The 22,252-nt window shown below is 46.6% G+C and overlaps 1 protein-coding gene across 4 annotated transcripts in view; it reads right to left on the bottom strand.

The window, feature by feature from the left end:
* Nucleotides 1-22,252, bottom strand: part of PDE9A (phosphodiesterase 9A) — a 55,544-nt gene that overhangs the window by 24,324 nt on the left and 8,968 nt on the right. Inside the window, exons 2-7 of one of the 4 annotated variants that reach the window (XM_068155199.1) lie at nt 17,050-17,120; nt 15,212-15,289; nt 8,619-8,755; nt 6,880-6,934; nt 5,985-6,055; nt 641-725 (exon numbers count right to left, since the gene is read on the bottom strand). In XM_068155199.1, the coding sequence (XP_068011300.1) occupies nt 641-725; nt 5,985-6,055; nt 6,880-6,934; nt 8,619-8,755; nt 15,212-15,289; nt 17,050-17,120 (497 nt within the window). Of the gene's footprint in view, nt 1-640; nt 726-850; nt 1,240-5,984; nt 6,056-6,879; nt 6,935-8,618; nt 8,756-14,213; nt 14,258-15,211; nt 15,290-17,049; nt 17,121-22,252 lie in introns of those variants that run through there. The other 3 variants (XM_068155200.1, XM_068155201.1, XM_068155202.1) reach the window with 3 other exon arrangements.

Genomic DNA, 22,252 nt, shown 5'->3' on the forward strand with positions numbered 1-22,252 from the left:
ACCTTCCCAGAAGTGTTCATAATCTCACAGTGGTGATTTGCTTGTCCTAGTGGGGTATGTCAGTGACAGAGGGGGCAGGCTGTCCAGCTGAGACTGTTAAAAATGATTTTTCTTATTTTTTCCCCCTGCTGTTTTAATTACAGCTAAACCAAGCCTCAGAATCACAGTGAGCCTTGCATCAGAAAGCAAGGTCTCCCTTTTTTGTTGAGTTTGAAAAGGATGTTTTATGAAAGCATGAGATCATAATTAGAAGAGCTGCTACATTTTTCTTTGGTATTTTCCCAGAATATATTGGAGTTGGTTTGAGTGTTAGCTGGTTCCCAACCAAACAGTAGACTATGCAGAAGTTCTTTTCCCATTCCCTTTCTCACACTAAATCTGGAAGAAGAATTCTCATTCTATGTGATGAAAAAGAACTCATTTGCAAAACCTTTTTCTCTGCTCCTGTGGCCTGAGTTATTTTAATTGCTGAATGGCTGTAGGTCTTCAAATGGTAAATTAAAGCTGCTGTCCTTAGTGGTTATTGGTTTCTTTGCTCTTGTACTTCTAAGCCCAGAAGGTAACTCAATTCTGCAGAAAAGTTGCATTTGAGTTTGAAACCAACTGTTATTTCTTTAGTTAGGTCCAAAGCAGAACTTACCTGCTGTTTCTTGCTGCCATTTCCTCCCTCATCTTTTTAATGTCGCTCTTGCATTTCTCAATCTCCACTACTTTCAGGCCTTCCACTGTCAACAAAGGAAAACAACAGACACGTTACCATGGCAAAAGTTGAAGGATCTCATTTCACAATTGTGCAAAATTTCAAAGGGCTTGCACAGTGGGGTTATCCAGTGAGCCGGCAAGCTCTTACAGTCCGCCCCAGTTCTCAGACACGCAGGTGCTGCCAAAGCAACATATCTCAAAAACCCCTAGGAGCTCTCTGCTGCCAATTTTAGATAATAGCTACAGTATTTTAATTCACAGAATGGCTATAACATCCCAGCTTTTCCACGACAGTCAGCAGCAGTCAGCTGTCCTGATGCTTTCGCTTCTCTGCTGTAGAATACGAATCAAAGGAAATCCTGAGCGAAAAAATCCCTTCCCTTGATGGGATGATAAGCACAGCCAGGCAAACACGTCCCACCAGGATTAGAATTCCCATCAAGATAAAAGGTTTTAATTTGAAAGTTCATGCAGAGCATTAAGGAGCTCTGAGAGGCACTACTAGTTAGAGAGGAACCAAAGTGAGAATGCAGGAGAGAGAGAAATGTTAAAAAGTTTTACTCTAGTGATTGATTTAATTTTGTTTAGATATTGAAGATCTGTCACTTCTTTTTGCCAGTCAATTTCATAACCAAAGGTTATTTCTGCATGTGGCACACACACACACACACACAATCCTATATTCTCTTCTGCATGTAATTGTGAAAGCCACGAGGCAAAAAGTTTGATTGCCTTTTCATGCAACAATGCACTTCACTCCATGTAGCCGTGAGAACCTAAGGCAGAGCAAGTATGAGAATGTTCTCCCTTTTCTTCACCTTTCATTGAGTTATCAGCATGCTCAAGGACATAATACAGCATCATTTACTAAGTACACGTCATTCGTATGCAATCGCTTCACAGCTCATTTCTTTACTGAACTCATTGTTTGCATGGACAAGCTGTGGTTCAGGGGAACACAAGGGAATGTGCAATCCTACCATCGGTCTTCAATCACTGTCTTAGAAAAAAACCTACTAGTAAAAATCGCACTGGTCTGGAGGGTAGTAGTATTTAAGTGATAAAAAATGCCCTTGGAAGGGCACAACTCTGTAGATAATCAGAGACGTCAGTTTGTTTTCCTTATGCCAGTAACAACAAAGATTGCTGTGGCAACTGGGAAAGGGGAAAAAACAATAAATAAAAGAAGTGTATGGACTAAGTAAAAAAAACCATGAAAGAAATATACAGGGGTGTGAAGGAAAGATACAGGGGTTTGGTTTATGTTTGATTACAGAGATACTCCTCCCCCTTAAATATTCCATCTCCAAATTAAAGGGGTTTTTTGTGTCTAGCATTGTTACAAGCAATTTCTTTGGGTGATCACAATGTGGTGATACAGGCAAGATGCCGCCCTGCTTATTCAATGTCTTCAGCCTGGATATATGGCTGCACTTTTACAGATTCTTTGTTCAACTGCTGCGATGAGTTGCAGCTGACTTGCAAGCCCTGTGCTGCTATGTACCACCCTTGTGTATTCATCTGGAATAAGTTTGTGCCAAACTGCCTAAGTGGTGGCCTGTGCCTATTGGAAGCAGTGAGTGAAACGCAGACTTATCAGACTGAGAGTGTACTGAGGCAGGCAGCTGCAGAGAGAAGATGAATTATGGTGCAAAATGGCAGCCCTGAACACTTCTTCATATGGTATCTTTAGTTTGCTTCCAAAACCTCTCCAGGGAAGCAGAGGATTTACATAATTCTGTAGGTGTGAGATGCTTACAAATTGTAAAGGGTTTTTTCCAACTTCCTTGTTCATGTGTGGGCTGCTGTGCAAACACTGGAGCAGAGAAAGTCAAGCCATGGGATAAAGCATTCCCCCAGTACTTGCCCTGCATGGACACACTTTCCAGGGGGAAGTCACAGGCTTTAGATGGGATTTAAAAATCATTTGTAAAATTTGGCTCCTTGAAAATACATCCATGTGATGCAGTCTCTGGACAGCAACAGGAAGGAAGCTGAGAACATTTTATGAGAGGTACAGATGTAGGGCTGTCATGAGCACTTATCCCCACACACATATCCCCTCTAGGGAAGAAATCCTAGAGATCACATGTGAAAGTGGTAGAAAAGGGATCTCTGAAGGAGGTAGGAGAAAAGGCAAAACAAAAGCACAATTCTATTGACATTTGGCTTGTAAATGATAAATGGCCTTGTCATGTGCACTGATTAAGGTCTCATTATATTATCCTGCAGCAAGAAATACCTTCTGAAAAGACCCTGTGCTGTCTAAAGAAATCCTTGGACTGAATCCAACACTGAAACATGGCTCTTAAAGCAACCTCTGGGAGTCCAGCTCAAGTACAGAAGTTGGACATCCTTTTTCTCACAGTTTTGCTTTTTAAATGTGAAAGCCTGGGATTCTCTCAAAATGTTACAGATTTGGCTCTGTTGGAAATTCTGGAAGTCCAATTTCAAGTAGATGGGTGCCCTTGTAGGCAAGCAACCCAGGGAGCTCCTTCCCACAGGCTGAGGCTGCTGGAGAAGGGATCAGCAGAGCTCAGGGAGAATGGAAAGAGATTGCTACATTTGCTGTGATTTCCATCAGTCCTGAGACCCACTTAGAGAAGGAAGCCTCATCTGAGGACCAGTGAATTCTGTTCACCTGCATGGCAGGTGTGGGTAGGCTGTTCCCTCAATAGCAATAAAATGCAAATGTACAACTCTTCCCTGCCAGGAGCAGCATGCAAATCTCCACCGGATCCCTCTCCACTGCTGCAGGCTGCCAGTGCTGAAAGGCAGCATGTATGCAGGGTGCAGCCAGGGATCCCAAGGTGTCGTCAGGGGATTCAGGGGCCAAAGCATCCCCTAGCTGGCTGGGATAGTTGCTTGCCTGAGCTGTCAAGGGGATGGGAAGACCCACAGGAGCACTTGCCTTGTTTGCTCTGGACCATGGCTTCTAGGAGTGAGGACTGGAGTTCGTCAGCAGTTTCACAGAGAATGCAGAGTAACTAAGCTGATTTCGTTTCCTCTTCATATTTCTCTCTCTTTTTTTTTTTTTTTTTTTCCTCTCTTTCCATTTTTTTCTCCCTCTCTTTCTTTTGGACAAAAGAATGATTCAGTGGAACCTTGGGAAAAATGGAAGCCAAGCAAACAGGGAGGACTTGCGGCGGTTTGTGTTGTGGGTAGGGACGCCACAGGGTGCCTCCTCCGCAGCTATTGCTGGAGGGCTCCCACTGCATCTGGGATGGCCCTCAGGGAGAGATTCCCCTGCAGCTGCTCTTTGAATAAGGACATTTTTTTCCTCTCCCTGCTGACAAAGGCATCAGTCTCACTGAGCAGCTGCAGGGTCAAGGTAGCTTCTGGTCAGGGGAAGTTTCAAGAAAACAGCTTCAGCTTCTTCCATGAACCAGAAACTTTCTTTTTTCTTGTTTTTTCCCCCCAGAACAGCTCTAGTGAGAAAGTGCTTTCTGCAGTGTAGTGCTGGGGAAGATTCTGCCTGCTCCTAACTGAAATGCTGTGTATAAGCAAACATGTGGCCTTTGGTGTCAAAACAGAGATGGGTGACAGTGCCTTATTCATACCCCTTGCCTGCCTCTCTGAGACCTGTCTTCCTCATAATATACTGAAAAACAAGCCCAACACTGTGTGAGAGAAACAAAACAAACAGCAGCAGCAACAAAACCCAGAAAAGGAGCTCTTTGACCAGATGAACTTGGCTGTTGCCCAGTAAATGAATATGGTTGTGTTGCTGTTAACACACTGGGCAAACACTGGGAATTGATGCCACATAGTTTGTCAGGCAGTACGGCCAGCAAAGGGTGAAGCCCCATGTTTGCAGCCCAGAAGTCACTGGCCTGTGAGCAATGTGCTCTTGTGGTCAAGACGGCCAGTGCTGTGCTGGGGTGTATTAGAAGGGGTGTGGTTAGTAGGTCAAGAGAGGTTCTCTTCCCCCTCTACTCTGCCCTGGTGAGGCCACATGTGGAATATTGTGTCCAATTCTGGGCCCCTCAGTTCAAGAAGAACAAGGAACTCCTTGAAAGAGTCCAGTGCAAAGCCACGACAATGATTAAGGGAGTGGAACATCTTCCTTATGAGGAGAGACTGAGGGAGCTGAGGGCTCTTTAGCTTGCAAAGGAGGAGATCAAGGGGTGACCTCATTAATGTTTATAAATACATAAAGGGTGAGTGCCAAGAGGATGGAGTTAGACTGTTCTTGGTGATGCCCAATGACAAAGGGCAATGGGTGGAAGTTGAGGCATAGGAAGTTCCATGGAAACAGGAAGAAAAATTATTTCACTGTGGAGGTGACAGAACACTGGAACAGGCTGCCCAGGGGTATTGTGGAGTCTCCCTCTCTGGGGATATTCAAAACCCACCTGCATGATCTGGTATAGGTGATCCTGCTCTGGAAGGGATGTTGGACTAGATGATCTCTTGAGGTCCCTTCCAGCCCTAAACATTCTGTGATTCTGTGAGACAATGAGACCTACCCCCAGCTGCATGGGAACACATGCTCTGCTGCCTGTTTATGAATGCTCTGTTGTTCGTGCTCTACTTGTGCTGCATGGCACCAAGCAGAAACACAGCCAGCCCTAAGTTCTGGGCCTCAGTCAGCCGTGAGGTCCAACCTGACCCTTTCACATGCAGTAAACAACTTTCTGAAAGAAGAAAGTCTCTCTGCAAGAAGTGTTTGATCCATGCAAGTGTCTGACTTAAAACAGAGGGAAAGGACCTTTGTTACCCTCTTGTCATTAGTGACAAAACACAGCAGCAAGTGCCCCAGTTCTGTCAAGGGAGCAGACCCGTGCAGGGAGTGCCTGTGCAGAAGCATGGAGGTCACCCCTGGGTGCTGGGGAAGTGACAGGAAGATGGGGCTGGGGCATGTGAGGACATGACAGGTCAGGCCAGGGAGCTTGGAGGTGGAGGGCAGGGAGTGGAGTAGTGGAGACCCTCTGTTGCGGGGATATAGTGGCCAGAGACCATGGTCTTGGGCCCAAAGCCTGGTGGAGAGCTCAACAACCCCTAAAGGGAAGGGCAGGAGGTGCTCCAGATATCTGCAACACCAGATGTCCCTCCCCAGCCTTACTTTCTCAGTGGGTGCTACCACAGGCTCTCTCTTTCCAATGCCTGACTCTGGGCTGTCCAGGGCCCTTTTGGCTTCAAGACTGGCCAAAATATAAGCAACTGTAGAAAGCAGAAGGGCTGTAAGGAGCGGGACAGACCAGGAGTACAAGGAGGAGAGTGAGGTGGGGGTGATTCTGGAGCACCATTTCCCCCTGCAGGATGAATAAAGGGACACTCACATTCAACCTTTTTCTCCAGCATGGCCAAGTGGTTAGCTACTTCCGTTTTCAGCTCATTGATTTTAAAAACCCTGGAAAGAAAACTCTCATGTATTAATGTTATACATTTACTGCCATCTCTATCCTAGGTGCAAAGCATTTTTGCTAGCAAGGAGTATATTTTTCAGAGAATTGCTGTGTCCAACTGCAGTTGCCCCAAGAACAAGAAAATTTTCCATGGGAATGCTGAAATTTGAACAGAAAGTACACTCAAGTTTAATTTTCAGAAAAAATGGTTTTGTTGTGGCCCTGGGAATGTGCTTGGGCTCTGCAACACTTCATTAGCCACTCTCTCAAAAGTGACTTGTTATTGTACCCCTACGGGGAAGCATAATTAAATTGATGATGTTTTGTGGAACAGCAGCATCTTGGTGTCTGCGTGCTCTGAAGCCCTCCTTCTCTTGAGTTACATTGGTGATTTGCTGAGCTGTGCTGGCACTGATCTGCCTTACTGAAACCAGCTGGAATGAAATAAACAGCTATACAGCTATGGAGAAGTCTTCTCAGAGGAGAGTCATGTTTGGGTGATAGAGGGAAAAATGAAACAAATCATATCATTTGACTTTGCGACAAAGCAGCATTCCTTGTGCTTCCTGAGAGGGGAGGAGCACAATGAGAGCACTTACATTAATTCCTTCATTTCTTTTTTAGGTCAAAGATAATCACCAAAATGACTTTTGGTTTAAGCTACCATATTGCAGTCAGCAGGGAATAACATGTGTGCTAGGCCTAAATTTGGCAGCAAGAGTGGGATTTGCAAGAGATCTTACATGCCTCCCTGTCTTCTGTAACAAATTTACTTCAAGCTGATAAAAGAAATCATATTTTAAATTAATAACGATGTTCAGCTTCTTACCTCGAGAACTGTTCAGCAATCTGTCCCAGTAAATTCTGGAACAGTTCTTCTTTCTCTGAAACAAGAAATAAATAAAAAAATAGGAAGGAGGCATAACAGAAAATGACAGAGGAAAGGCAATCTCCTCAACCCCCTGCAGCGTGGTATCCACAGAGTTCCAGATCTCACGGCAAGGCATTTGGCCAAAAAGTCATTCTGGTCCTTTGAACAGTGACAGTGTTTGGGAATGACTCCTCGCCTCACCTGCTGTCCTGTGCCTGGAGATTACAGTCAAGGTTTCTCAGAATTATTTTTCAGGGGTGCTGGATCTCTGAGATGTGACTTGTTTAAAAGCAGCACTCTCTTAGTTGAGACACCCAGAATCACTGCCCGCTTCTGAAAGGTTTGGCTCGCAAAGACGGCTTCTGCACCATCAGCATACTCTGCCAGGGTGCCCACGAACAACACAACAACAGCTTATGAACACAAGAAAACTCAGCTTGCCTTTCAGATTTAGATGGGGACATTATCCTGGAGAACAATTTTTTTGCTGGAAATTCATGGGGATCACATCGCAATGCGTAAACCTCAGGCAAGCAGGAGATGCCAAACCAACTGCCCGGGCAGAATGAACTCCACCTTTTCTGGTTTGTGGGACAGACACAGCATGGCGCAAATTTCCCACCCCACTCTGCCTTGAGAGCATAGCTCGGACAAAGCTGATGCAGGGATCCCATCAGGATCCTGCCACTGTCTGAGCTGCTGCTGCAGTAGCTGCACTGGGAGCACTCACACTAGCAACTTCCCACCTCCCACTGCCAACTCCAGTGCTCGGGTGCTACAGCCAGCTCGGGAAAGGCAGCCCGGTGAAGCCTCAGCCCCCTTCCTGAGACCATCACAACCGCAGGATCTAACAGAGGGAAAAGCAAATGAGTCCTTAAAACGAGACCCTAGATTTTAAGGGACAGTACACTTCAGGTCCTAAAAGGAAGAAGTACAACACCAATGTTTTCCTGCCTTTCAATCTATCTACACTGTACTCACACAGTCAGGACAAGTATAAATCACCTTTGCTGAGCTTGGACCTGCTATGTTGAGATTGCTCCCACTTTCCCCCACCAGCTAATTTAAACTGCGCTGTGGTGCAGCCTTCTTACACCTGCAATGTGGATGAACTCCTGGCTTTTCAAGCCGAAGGTGGGGAAACATTGCATGCTCTCACATACATGCTGCAGATTATAGAACACCCATTCATACCCTGCTTAGAAATACCCTGCTGGCATTTCTGAAGAGACTTCTTGCACTTGCCAGGAGGAGCACAATGCCTCACAAGTGCAATCGCCTAGGCAAGACACAGGAGAGAGAAATACAGCTCAATGTTTGCACTGTATTTCTAAACAATAGCTCTTGTACCTGTTGAAACGATTTGCAGTTCCTCAGGTATGGGCAATGCCAGAAGTCTTTGTCATGAGCGTTCGCTTTGCTGGTCAAAACAATTTGGGTGTTACAGCTGTGTATCTAAACCGGATCAAGCGCTCTGTGCTCTCCCTGAAAGTCTCTGATCCAGTTCCCAGTTTTTTTGTTGTTTTGTTTATTTTGCTGTGATCCAGCTGCCAGCAGAGTGGCTAGCAGAGCAAAGGAAGGCATTAGTGCTTTTCTCAGAGAGCCGTTTCTCCGTTTTCTCAGGAGCCCCCTTGGAAAGCTCACGCACTGAAACAAAGCAAACACTACGTCCTAATTAAGACAGGAGGAGAGCTTACCGTGCGCAGCACCTGGGATGGTACCCGAGTCCAACAGTGAAAATAAGCAGAGCAACCCGTGTCCTTTCACTTCGATGCTGCTCAGCTCTCTGACAGTGGCTGTAGCATGCCAGAGCCTGACAAGTTTCCTATAAACACTGTTCCAGTAGAAAAAAAAAAAAAAAGCCAATCTTACTTTCACTCCCTCCCCCTGTCAAAACTCAACTGGAGTGCTAGGACATTCCCATCCAGGGAACAGTCAGCTGCAATCTTATGTTTATGGACGTAATAAAAGACTTTCAAAATGAAGATGTATGTTTTTACAACCCTAGGGTGCAGTAAAGATATACGACTAAGAGTGGCAGTTTGTCTCATCTTAAAGAGACAAAGATCCATTTCTTTGCCCTCTTCCTTTCCAAGAGGAAGACCTCTCCTGACTGCTGATTCTGAAGAAAAGGAGACATCATTCTGATATGGTTCAATCTCCATGATCTACCGCATCGTCAAGCAGGAGGGCTAGGTGTTCTTTTGCTCCCTTCATTATCCTTTGTCATCTACTTTTCATGCCCCTGGGCAGGGCTGATACACCAGGTGCGTGCAGCTACCTTTTCCTCTCTGTTGCTTCATTTGTTTTGCTGCGATTCGCTCTGCAAGAAGGAGATCCTGCTGCATGTAGCATGGGCAGCCGCAATCTCTGCACCTTCCTGAGAGTCTCCAGCTCCTGCCTGCGGCACCCCAACCGCCAGCAGCACCCCCCTTGCCAGCTCACCCCACACTGGCACCATGAATGCACAACGTTTGCAAAGGCAGGCGTGTGGCAAGTCAGAGTTTTGCACAAGGCGCGGGGTGTTTTAGAGCTGACACATGAACATTAGAAACCCACCTTCCATAAGGTGCTGCGATGGGGCAATGCCATGCAGGGGACAAGCCAGCTCAGACCTCCCCGGGCTTCCCGCAGCTCATTCTTGTGCTTGCTGCGGACAAAGGGACTTTGGCTCCTTGTCTGCTGGCCCTTGCCAAGCTCGGCAGGGAGCTTGGCCAGGACATCACCGAGCAAGGAGCCATTTTACTCTCCCTCCTGGCAGCCCCAGCTCGAGCAGGTCTGGACAGAAAGCAGGTGCAGGGGAACATGGCAGCAGCACTTTTTCCTGTGACTCCCGCCGTGGCCAGATCGGAGGGTTGGCAGTGAGCACACATCTTCCCTGCCAGAAGGGGCCAGGTACACACTGGAGCAGATCAGGTTGCTCATGCACTGCCACAGATGGTTTATAACCCACTGGCACCACCCTCTGCTTCACATCACCCTGCTCAGCAGCAACTTTTCGTCTCCCATCTTACCTGCAGGGATCATGGATGGTAAGCTACCTCCACTCACCTACCCTCTCCAGCTTCCCTCTCCATTCTGCCAGCCTCAACAGGGTGCAAGCAGAGAGTGCATGGGGTTGTGGGGGTGGGCTCATTTCCTCCAATCTTTTCTGCTGTGGCCAAGCAAGGCTGGGAGGACATGGGTGTCTGCCTTTCCCTACCAGCATCAGGCTGGTGAATTCCTGCCACAGAGTCTCTTTCTCACATATTCTTGTGCCTCTGGCTTGGACTCCTGTCTGTATTTCACTTTCTGTGGTTTGTTTGGATGTGGGCAGTCAGAGGAGTTTTAAAACCACAAACAGCCAGGTGGACATAAGCCTCAGGAAGGTGTGTGCTTCAAGCCCAGGCCCACACCTGTGAATCATGTCATATCAAACTCCAAATGTGATTGATATCTCAGGCTAATTTGAGCTGTCCCATGCAAATCCCCACTCAGGTGAGTAATCCTGAAGCACTTGTCCATGTTCCAATGCATGCATCCACATGGAATGCCTGTAAGAAGTGGCAGGTGGGAAGGGGGATTTTTCTCTCACAGTCTCTGCCTCTTCATTCTTGACTGAGATGCAAGCATGAATATGCCTCCAGATGGAGAAGAGAGAGATCTCAGAATAAGATTCAGACAGTTTACCAGTAGCAATATTCACAAGACCTTGTGTATTTGATCATTCAGGGGGAAAAAGAGGTCCCTGTGAAGCTCTGGTGCAGTTTGTGGTGGGCTCAGTGGTGGGCAAGGCAGGGTTAGTTGTGATTCAAATGTAGGCCCTTCTAGCAAGTGACTACTACACAGGAGGTCTTGGCTGGGCTAGCTCTCCTGCTGCAAGCTGATATCCCTGGGGAGAGACCCTGGGCTTTCCTCCATGCAAGTGCTAGAAAGCTTCTTAGCTGAAAAGGCAAGTAACTGGGTGGTGAGTGAAGTGGGAGGTAAAGATGCTGCCTACAGCCTCAGCTTAGCCAAGCTGCTCTGATACATGCTGGCAGGGCTCCTCAGCACTGAGGCTGCTGAGCAAGGAGTGGCAAGTGGCAAGTTCTCTCCACTTGCTGGCTTCCATCCCAGGCAGGCGCTGCTTCCTTTGGGTTTCCCTCTCCAGTTCCCCAGGGATGGGAGGGACACTTGTATTGAAGGACCCACCAGAGCAAGCCAGAGACAGGGATGCAGAGGCAACTGGGGCTAAGCTTGGCACATCTCATGTTCTTTCAGGTTACATGCCTGGTGAGATCTTGAAGTGCTATGTGCTTTGCTGCCCTAACTTTGGAACTGTAGGACTAAAGCCCCCAGTTGTATCTCCTCTCTGTTTAGGACCATGGTGGATTAGGCTCACTTGAGGTCCACAATTTCTCTTTTCTCTGCACTATCAGAAACTATTAGACTTCAGTTTTATTTCTCAAGAGTGTGCTGCTAGTAGGCTTTGTTCATTTAATTGGCATCTCCAGCAATATTGCAGAGTGTCTGAATCCTACTAATTACAGCCACAACACTGTGAGTTTTGAGCCTGTTCCACCACAAGGATGCAGACCAGAGCCTTTCTGCTGTCAGGAGGGAGAAGAGGTCCGTTGAATGGGTTGGAGTTTGAACACCCCAGATAGAAGGAAGAGTTTGCCACCAGGGCCTTGATGCTCTACTCAGACAGCTGTGCACCTTCTGGTCCAGGGCCACAGGAGGAGGGGCAGCACGTGATGCAGTGGACCCACAAGCTCAGAGCCAGCCAGCTGGAGCCCTGCCTTTGCCTTGCAGACAGCTGACCCTGTGGCGATACAGAGGTCATTGCTGCTTCCAAAAGATGCTCACTGGAATAATATTTTTTTTTCATTCCAAATGTCTCCCATGACTACAGCCAGGAAATGAAGAACAGTTTTGTAGGAAGACTGCAGTGGATATCTCCTCTGCTGGATAAGAGCCACTGCTTATATTTTCCTTCCAAAGGACGGTATTTTCCAGTCTTACCTTTTACAACCTTTGTCCCACTGAAACATGAGTCATTCTTTTCCAGCTGCCTGGGAGACTGCTGAAAAGAGGTGCATAACTCCCCACTACTATGAAAGCTGGGGGGACTGCTTTTTTTTTTTGGCATGTGTTTGTACAAGTTGCTTTGGGAAGCAGAACCATGCAGGCAGAGTTGTTTGAGAAGTGAAGAACAGAGATGCTACCTTTTTTAATGAAGAGGAACAATTTCCCACTCTGTTTATTCTTCCTACTCTCAGCAAAATGTCAGGAATGCTCAAGATTAATGACAACCCATGTGAAAGAGAAACAGATACCAAGGAACATTAGTTCCATCACACTCAGTTCAACTTTCCTCCTCTTTCCATAGCAGTCTCTGTCTTAGGCTTTGGCAGAATTTTTCTTGCCCTTTTCAGCTCAGATCTTTGGAAATCCTTGTTTTATAAAATGCAGGGAGGGAAGAAAGTCCTTGCTGACAGTTTGCTGTGCTCTGCACAAAGCAGAGCCATGTGCTGTCAGCTGGGGTGAAAAATGAGGGCCCTGGGAGAGTGTGAAAAGTCATACATGGTCTTATAAAAATATACGGTTAGCTTCATGTTAGGGGAAAAAAAAAGGCAGTAGATTTTCTAGGGAAAAAAAAAAGAAGGCCTATTTTCCAGGCAGCCCTTCAACCAGCTTCCCAGCTGTGTAACACAGTGGCATTCCCTGGCACAGCCCTGTTGGCCTTTTATGCCACTCTTTCTCCATGTTGGGGCAAATGACTATCTGCCTACACCAGCCAGAGACACACGCTCCAGTTAATACTTCACCTTCTCAGAGATGAAAAAGCAAGTACTGTACTCCTGGAGCAGAAGAGTGATGCTGCTCCTACAGAGTTTGTTACAATAAGGACATTGTTTAGGAGAAAGCTTCTTTCCCGCTAGTCATGTGAATCCCTTGGCTTTGACTGCCTCCTTTGAGCAACAGTGGCAACCACTGGTGTGGAACCTATTTATGGTTTGTAAAACATCTTACTGTGATGAAGTTCTTCCCTGTTTCCTGACTTCTTTGTTCTTTTTGCTCTCTACATGCACATGGTTACCACTGTTGCCTCTGTCATCCTTGCATATCCTCCTAAACTGCCTTGCTGTGCCCTTTTCCTACAGGTGTTCCCACCACAGCAGCTGTGGGTACCTCAGAGGGTGGCTTCGCTTCCCTGTGCCTCCCCATCTGAAAAAGGACAGTGCTACCAGGCACCGCTTCCTTGCATAACACAGGAGCCTAAGAAAGAAGAGGTAGGACCTGCAATTATCATTACTAAGAAGACAAGATGGGACCAGCAAAACTGCCTTGCCCTGGTCCTAAGAGCCTCACCCATTCCTGTGAACTACATTTCACAGCCCCAGACCTCCTGGCTCTGTCTTGTTCTTTCTGTGTACTTTCCTTTTCCAAGGAAATCTGTCTCCCCATTTTACTGCTCCAGACGGTGTCTCCATCTGACATCTGCTATCCTCCTGCTGCCCCTGTCTCAGTGGCCAGTCTCTCCCTCTAGCACCATGCTGTACAGGCTAGGGCTCTAGCTCAGGCTGCTTCATAGTGAGTGGCACCAGATACTGGAGTTACACAGATGGGAGAGACAGATGCTCTGTAGGAATTGCCCCAAGAAAGTGCTCTGCTCTGGTATCTGAGAGCTACTGGCCTGAACGTGACACTGGCAGGTAAAGAGAAATGATAGAAGAGCCACTTCAGTTCTGCCTGTGGAGTTCAACAGTGTTGTGCAGTAGGGTATTTGTTCTAGATGGGTTCTGCTTTGATCTTGTCAGGTGTATTTAAATATGTATTACACTCAGAGCTACCATGCCCACAACAGAAATTATGTTCTGTCCTTAGCCATTTGGAAATAACATGGGGTTCAAATGTCATGCTTTCCAATAGAGCTTTGCTGGGAGCTGCACAAGGTTGACAAAACACTGCAGGACAGGCTTTCAAACAGCTTCTGCATGGCCTGAAAAAACAATCAGCTGTTCCTTGTGAGACTTCCCCCAGAAAATCATTGGTGTTGAGTCAAATCAGAGCTAAGAACTCTGAAAGTCCCCTGGACCTCAGTCCTTCCACCTCCCCCTCAAATATTTTGAAATGTGGGGACTTTTTTTTTTTCTTTTCTTCTTCTTTAGCTTTCCTTCAGAGCACTGTGATCAAACACTTCCTATTCTGCTATAGCTACAACCACAATACCATCATCATTCCTTTTTGTTTCATAATCACATAATTTCCACATACAAATAGTCACAAAATTCAGCTGTAGTAAATTCAGTTCAAAAGGGTCATTTTACCTGAGAGCTGCCCAGTGGCAACAGGTATCACTTTGTATGGAGACCTAGAAGAGTCAGAGAGGGCTGACCTTAGCAACACTCAGAAAGCAGTTTGTATTTTACATCCTCACTACCTGAGAAGCAGGAAAGAGTATCTGAATGTGTTCTCAGCTTTCTTGAAACCTTTCAGTTCAAACATGCAATGGGCACTTTTTTAATGAACACCCAAACCCCTGATTTACTGCTGAACTAGAAGACAGAGAGATCTTCCTTGTGCTGTATGACCATGTAATGAACATGGTTAAAGTGGCATCTTTGGCAAGCCTTGAGAGATTGTGAAATGGGATGCTGAGGAAATTTTGTATGTTAGAAGGGAGTTCCATTTATGGGAATCATCTTCTTGCTCTGTGTTTGTGCATTGTCCTCTTGGGCTGATCCCTCCCAGCTGTTGGGGTTTTGCCATGTGGAGTCAGTGAGAGTAATGTCAATGGTAAGTAATAATGAAGTAAACAATGAAGTAAATAATAGCAGAAGGAGTAACTGCAAACAGTCAGAGTGAAACTAAAAGTGCCAGGCTGAATAAGTAACAGGAAGCCAAGGAGAAAAAGAGAAAGGGATGTGGGAAGGGACAAAGCCAGCATGGAAGAGACCCACCCTCATCAAAGACTTTGACTTCTCTTTGCAAGTAATGTCATGCTTGTGTCCTAGCAGAGCAATAAAGAAGTGGGGAAACAAAGGAGCTGGGATTCTTCACAGCAAACAGTGTGGGATGGCAACAGATGTTCCCCATTAAATACTTAAAAGTAGTAATTTTTCCTCAGACAATGACTCCTACTTTAATAACAAGTAACAAAGTCTTCAAAACCAGCAGGCATTGGTGTTACAAACTAGCATGCGATCCTTACTGTCATCTCCCTCCAGGGAGCTACCCACCTCCCATACAAAAGGTGTCTACAGCAGCCACCCCCAGTTCCTTTGGGCTTGGCTGTTCTTCAAGAGCGGGTTGCAGCAAGGCTTACCTCTCTGAGTTTGCAGGCATTGTCGGATCAATGGATACCATACAGTTGTCTGCTGTCAAAAGGGAGATGGTTGTGTTCCTGAAAAGCATGTTTCAAAGAGGTTTATTTGACCTAGAAAGGCTGGCTGAAATTCTGGGCTGCTGCATATTGTGCAGCAATCTCTGCAGCTCTCCTCACCTGGCCTGGCACTATCTTGGACCCATTTTACCTTGGCGCAGGAAGGGTCAAAGCACAGGGCAGGGTAGGCTTGATGCTTCCCCCACTTCTATTACTGCAGATTTTTCTGGCAAAATGTTGTGTGATCATCTTTGATCTTGGAGCAGACTTTGTTCCCTGCTATCTTATGTATTCTTTTGACTCACCAACTAATAATTCCTGCTAAAAAGTGATACTTGGTGATAAATTCACTCCACAGCTCTGTATTGACTCACAGTATGCAAATGACTACTGGTGCTATGAGTGTCATGAAATTAATTAGTTACTCTTTTACCAAACCACACTTAACAAATGCCTTGATGAATGTGGGAAATGTTCTTCTTTTTCATTTTCTCCTACTGTGCTATGTGTGATCTCATAAGCTCAGGCTCCAGAAACCTGAAATGAGCAGTTGAAAGCCACATTTTTTTTTTTAGAAGTCTTCTGCCAAATATGCAGTGAACATCCTGATCATGAATCACTAAAACTGCTAAACAAAATTTCCTGGGTGATGGAGTAGAAGTATATGACATCATAGGCAAATGAGAGTTATCAACTTCTCCAGTGTCAGATGAGAGGAAATAGCCAGGCTAAATATCAAAGGGCACTCATTCTGCCCAGCAGCTCGTGTAAATTCTAAGTCAATATAAACAATTTTGTCTTTCAATCCCCAGAGCTGGAGTCATGCAATAAACATTTAATTAAAGGATTAGCATACCTTTTCCTGTGCTTTTTCTCTACTGCAAGGCTGTAAGGACTATGACTTATTGATTGTATGCTGCTGTGCATCTGGCCTGTGCTGCTCACCCTCTGTATGCAGACAGCAGATGTCCCCTCTAGGTGTGACTAAGAAGCTTCCCTCCCCATGCACCATCAGGCAGTGCAGAAGTGCCTGGATGTTACACCATGTCATCCTCCACCAGGCACTGGCCTCCCTCACCCTGACATACACTGAGATTTGATCATGGGTCCTCACAACTCAGAGAGTTAAGTTGGGTGTTGTTCTCTAGGTTGAAGGTAAGAAAAACCCTGCAGGAAATCACAGCAGAGAGAGATACATGGACTTTGCAGGATAACATAAATGAGGAAATACTTGGCCCAGACAAATGGATTTGGGGATATTTATGTTCTCTAAAATAGTTCTGCTGTTTGTGTTTCCAATACTTGGTGTTAGATTGTACTGTATCAAAATAGAAAGCTTAACACTTAATGGCAATGCTTCTTCTTGCCCCCAAACTTCCCCTAAAATCCAGCCTCTAAGTGTATGGCTGCATTTCATTCAATATGGGCAGAATTGTTGTGCTGAGGTATTACTTGTAGGTGCACTTAACCTGTGTGTACCCAAGGCTGAGATTCTGCACTTGCTTTTATTTTTTTAGAATATATCTTTATTCTGTTTTGTTCTATGCCACTCTGTTCCTCAGGCACAGTCAGCACTGAGGTGGCTCAATACCTGTCAGAGCTTCATACCCTTTTCCAACTGGTGATCCTTGAATTGCCCTAATTTCTTCTTCCAGGAGACTGGAACACAAGAGAAATCTGACTAGCAGGTAAATTAACACTTCATGGCCTGTCTTTAAATTCTCCCCAGAAATAAAGGAACAAAAGTGAAATGAATGTCTCAAATGAAAAGAGAGACCTACCTTGGTAGCCCTGTTGCAATGCAGAAGAGGTCCATAATATCTTTGGAGTTGCAGTATTTACTAAAGAGCACCTTCCAAACCCAACAGCAGCAGGGTGGGAGGGGGGAAATTAAGACAAAGAGAAAGGACAGTTAGTTCCCATTGAGATATGAGCTCTATTCAGACATGAATTGGGCTAATTTTAAAGCTTATCCGACCGTTTCAATTCTCTGATTGGACTCAGGAGCTGCAATATTTTTCTATTCCTGTTTAATACCTGTGTCTTTATTTGCTAAAGGAGGTGAGCACTGGAGACCTAATTGCAGTGTTCAGAAGTAGAGCAATAATGTATGTGAACTGAGAGCAAAAGGTTTCTCATAACGCAATATTGGTGCCCGATGGTAACAGCTGCAGATTTAAGGATGCAAAAGCCCAGATTTAGGAAGAAAATAGCCCAGATTTGGTGAGGTCCTTGGATAGCATAAAAGAGCACTGCTTTTTGGACTACACCATCCTGAGCTAGCTTTAAACTGTACAGAGAGTTTTTTCCCCTCAGGCCATGCCAAATCTCCTGCTGACTATCAGGCTGTATCAATCCTGCTGTTAGGTCAGAACTCAGACCTTGAATTGCAAAGTCTGCTGCTTGTTTCCCATGCCCCCAAACATCTTTTCTTTCCCCTGCTCTTCCACACGCACCAGGCAGCCCCTGTGCAGAGAAGACTATTTGAGCAGTGCATCCCCTGAGCTTCTTGAAGTGCAGATATCAGGGGAAGGGGTGGGAGAAAGCTTCTCTGTGTGCCTTTGGCTATGGTGGAGGCTTTGAACTTGCCATGGAAATAAAATGCCTCATAGCAGCCAGGTTCAGGTCATCTTCTCAAAGCCAGAAATGACAGTGAGTGGCAGGGCTGATTTCTCTGGGGGGCTGCTGGTGTTACCAGAGCAGAGCCCAGATTACTGTGGGGAAGAGGGAGAGAGTCATCTTCCCTGGCCAGTGCTGGAGCCTGCCTACTTCACACTTCCCATAAAGAAAGAGCCACAGAGCCTCTAGGTTAAGGATGAAGCCACTCAAAGGGACTTGTGGAGACCTAGTAACAAAGCTCAGGGAGAGCATAAAAGTGCTGTTTTGCAGATAAGGTTGTAGGCATGGAGACATCAAGGTCAGAAGTCTCCGCTCCTCTCCTCTCCTTGCAAGCGCCTTACTGGAAATGGTATTTTCTAGCCCCACCACCACCCGCGTCACATAGTCTCAGGCACAGTTTCTATTGCTGCCCATGATAGGCACAGAGAGTGTGCACAACCACAGATCAGCCTTCAGATTGATGACCCAGAAAATGAGGAACATGTCACCCAGGATTGCCTTTCAACTGTTTGTTTTCATTGCCTTGTCTTATGCTGCCAGGCAAAGGCAGGGACTGAGGGTCATGAGAGCTGCTGCCACCCTCCTCAGATTGAGCAGGCTCTGTGTGTTCAGTGAGGCAAGGACCATGCTGGAAAAATAACATGTCCCCATCTAATTAAAGACTTCTGCAAGGCAGAGGTGCCAGAAGTTAATGAAGCCTGCAGCCTCACTCCAACAGCCTTGGCCTTCGTGTGCTTTATTCTTAAATTGGAATAGCGTGGCAGTCACATGGTTCCCATGAGCCCCCTCTAAGGTGCCTTTTAAACACCTAGAGAAATCCTTCATCCAGAGGTGTTGAGCAGTACCAACCCAGACCTCTGCTACTGGCAATGGAGAAGCCATGGGAGAATACACAGGATACTGTGTCAGCGAGGCTCTGCTAATGTTTGCTCATAGCCTGGGGTATCACAAGCCTGAAGAATCCAGAGAGCCAGGGCAACACTTCAAGATCTGGCCAGCCTGACTGAGAGCTGTTGTGCCTAGGATCAAGTGCACATACACTTGAGCTGAGGCTGAAGCAAGAACTTCAGTCTTGTTTTCACTGGTGGTGAGAAGCTCTCTTACTCTTGAGCAGAGCGTCAGGTGTTTTGTAGCAGAGAAGAGAACGATGTTGGTCACCTCAGGAGGTCATTGATAGACATCCACCGTCCTTGCTTTCTGACCCTGATGAAATCATACCTGGCATTATCTTTACTTTATAATACACCAAGGCACTTGATTGCTGAGGCAGTTAGTAACTTCTGCCAGGAAAATGGGTCGGATTAATGCCTGGGTCTGTTTTGAAAGCCTACATTGCCCAGCGATTGACCCTTGGTAATTAAAATACAGCAGCAATCAAAGCAATAAAACATGGCCAATCAATTTCAGATAGGCCTGAACCCCCAGTCCTAGCAGAACACAGCATCCTGCTGGAGTGATAGCTGCTAAAATTGGCTGACAGAGCATCGGAGGGCAGGACAACTCGTGCACGTGGTGACCGAGCAGATGATGTTAATTGCGGCTGAACAGAGGGTAAAGGCTTATGATGTGCCAGGAGTGCTATTTCAGGTATTGAGGCTTCTTATTCTGGAAATCAATTATTATTGACCAGGACAGATAAGATTAAAAAGAAATGGTGGGGGTGGGGGTGGGGGATGATTAAAACCCATAAAAGGTAAGAGAAGCTGACCTAACTCACAGAAAGCAGCAGGAGCTTCAATGCATCAAGGATGAATGTTAATGCTTCCTTTCACTCCGTGTAATAGTGAAAGAGTGGGAAGCAAAACAAAGACTGTAGAGACTAGATCATGAGCTATCTCCATACATGCTTTTTAGCTTTCCATACTTGGCATTTTTACTTAAGTTTGCTAAAAGTGGATTTGTGAATCACCCACCACACTTTGGTACTCATCTCAGGATGGTTGTCCTCAGATGTCTGAGTTTTTTTACTTGAACTACACTTTGGTACTCATCTCAGGATGGTTGTCCTCATGTCTGGGTTTTTTACTTGAACCACACTTTGCTACTCATCTCAGAATGGTTGTCCTCAGATGTCTGGGTTTTTTTAATCAAAGAGCATATGCTGCTAAAGTTTTCTTCTGTTGAAACCTACTGAGCTTTTCTGACCAACTAGCTTCTGTTCTAAACCAAAGCAGCCAGCCTCAGACATTTCCCATCAATATGGAATTGTTATTGTCTGCAAGTTATGTTTCCAATAAGGTTCATGTCAGTTGTGCGGATGGAATATGATTGGAATGTGTTTTGTAGAAAGAGCAGCACAGTACTGTGTACTATTGATGGCTCCAGTGCAGTATAGGAATTGTATTTGCCTAAAGTCATTATCATTGCAGGGACATCAGCCACATGAAGGCAATATAGTGACATTTGGCTTTCATCCATACTTCAGCCATCTAGATCACATGGATCAGGGAAGTGGTTGACCTGCAGCTTTGAGGACAGGCAGCCCTGCAGAAGTAAGCATCTAAAGATGTCTTTGCTTGGATAGTTCTCCTGAAGCAATTGCTGTTCAGTTTGGATCTCCACAATTACACTTCTCTGGCATTGTTTGTAGGTCTGATCCATATTCACAGGCAGTCCTGAGGGACTTCATCTTCTTTCAAACCTGTTTCATCTGACTCTGACCCACAGTCATTGTCTTGGTTATGTCCTGTTCCCATGCCTGGGTGGAAAGTGACTGCTACAGCTTCTCACAGCAGCTCCTTCCCTGCATTAACACCTGGCACTGGAAGATGCCATTGTTTAGGACAGGACTGAGACCTTGCTGTGGAGTATAACAGAGGTCAAAGACAGGATCCTACATGGGCTATGATCACGTGCGTATAGAGCACAGACAGGTTTCCCCACAATGCACATCCAAAAAGTGCATGATCACACAGGTCAGCACAGCTCAAAAAAGCCAGGGATGCAGCTCCTGACACACCTCCTCCAAAAAAGGAGTGGACACAGGGACTCACAGGGATCCATGCTAGGGTGCTGAGAGAGTTGGCAGATGTGCTAGCTAGGGCACTCTCCATCATTTTCCTCCAGTCCTGGCTCACCGGTGAGGTCCCAGATGACTGGAAACTGGCCAACATGGTCCACATCCACAAGGAGGGTCAGATGGAGGAACCTGGAAACTACAGGCCAGTCAGCCTGACCTCAGTGCCAGGGAAAGTGATGGAGCAGATTATCCTGGCAGCAATAACTGCGCACCTGAAGGATGGCCAAGGGCTCAGGTCCAGCCAACATGGATTCAGGAAGGGCAGATCCTGCCTCTCCAACCTGATCTCTTTCTATGATCAGGTGACCCGCCTGGTGGATGTGGGGAGGCCTGTGGATGTGGTCTACCTAGACTTCAGCAAGGCCTTTGACACCGTCCCCCACAGCAAACTGCTGACTAAGCTGTCAGCTCGTGGATTGGACAGCAACACTCTGTGCTGGGTTAGGAACTGGCTGGAGGGCCGGGCCCAGAGAGTGGTCGTGAACAGTGCCACATCCAGCTGGCAGCCAGTCACCAGTGGTGTCCCCCAGGGATCAGTGCTGGGCCCTGTCCTCTTCAACATATTCGTTGATGATCTGGATGAAGGGGTCGAGTCAGTCATCAGCAAGTTTGCAGATGACACCAAGTCAGGGGCAGATGTTAGTCAGTTAGAGGGTAGAAAGGCTCTGCAGAGGGACCTCGACCGACTGGACAGATGGGCAGAGTCCAATGGGATGGCATTCAACAAGTCCAAGTGCCGAGTGCTGCACTTTGGCTACGGCAATCCCATGCAGAGCTACAGGCTGGGGTCAGAGTGGCTGAGAGCTGCCAAACAGAGAGGGACCTGGGGGTGCTGATTGACAGCCACCTGAATATGAGCCAGCAGTGTGCCCAGGTGACCAGGAGGGCCAATAGCATTCTGGCCTGCATTAGGAATAGTGTGGCCAGCAGGAGCAGGGAGGTCATAGTGCCCCTGTACTCTGCTCTGGTTAGGCCGCACCTTGAGTCCTGTGTCCAGTTCTGGGCCCCTCAGTTTAAGAAGGACATTGAGACACTTGAGCGTGTCCAGAGAAGGGCAACAAGGCTGGTGAGAGGCCTTGAACACAAGCCCTGTGAGGAGAGGCTGAGGGAGCTGGGATTGTTTAGCCTGGAGAAGAGGAGGCTCAGGGGAGACCTCATTGCCCTCTACAACTACCTGAAGGGTGGTTGTAGCCAGGAGGGGGTTGGTCTCTTCTCCCAGGCAACCAGCACCAGAACGAGGGGACACAGTCTCAAGCTGCTCCAGGGGAGGTTCAGACTCGAGGTGAGGAGGAAGTTCTTCACCGAGCGAGTCATTCGGCATTGGAACGGGTTGCCCAGGGAGGTGG

The sequence above is a fragment of the Melanerpes formicivorus genome, unplaced genomic scaffold (assembly GCF_026170545.1).
Source record: "Melanerpes formicivorus ecotype bairdi unplaced genomic scaffold, bMelFor1.0.p_v2 SCAF_30, whole genome shotgun sequence".
Lineage (NCBI taxonomy): Eukaryota > Metazoa > Chordata > Aves > Piciformes > Picidae > Melanerpes > Melanerpes formicivorus.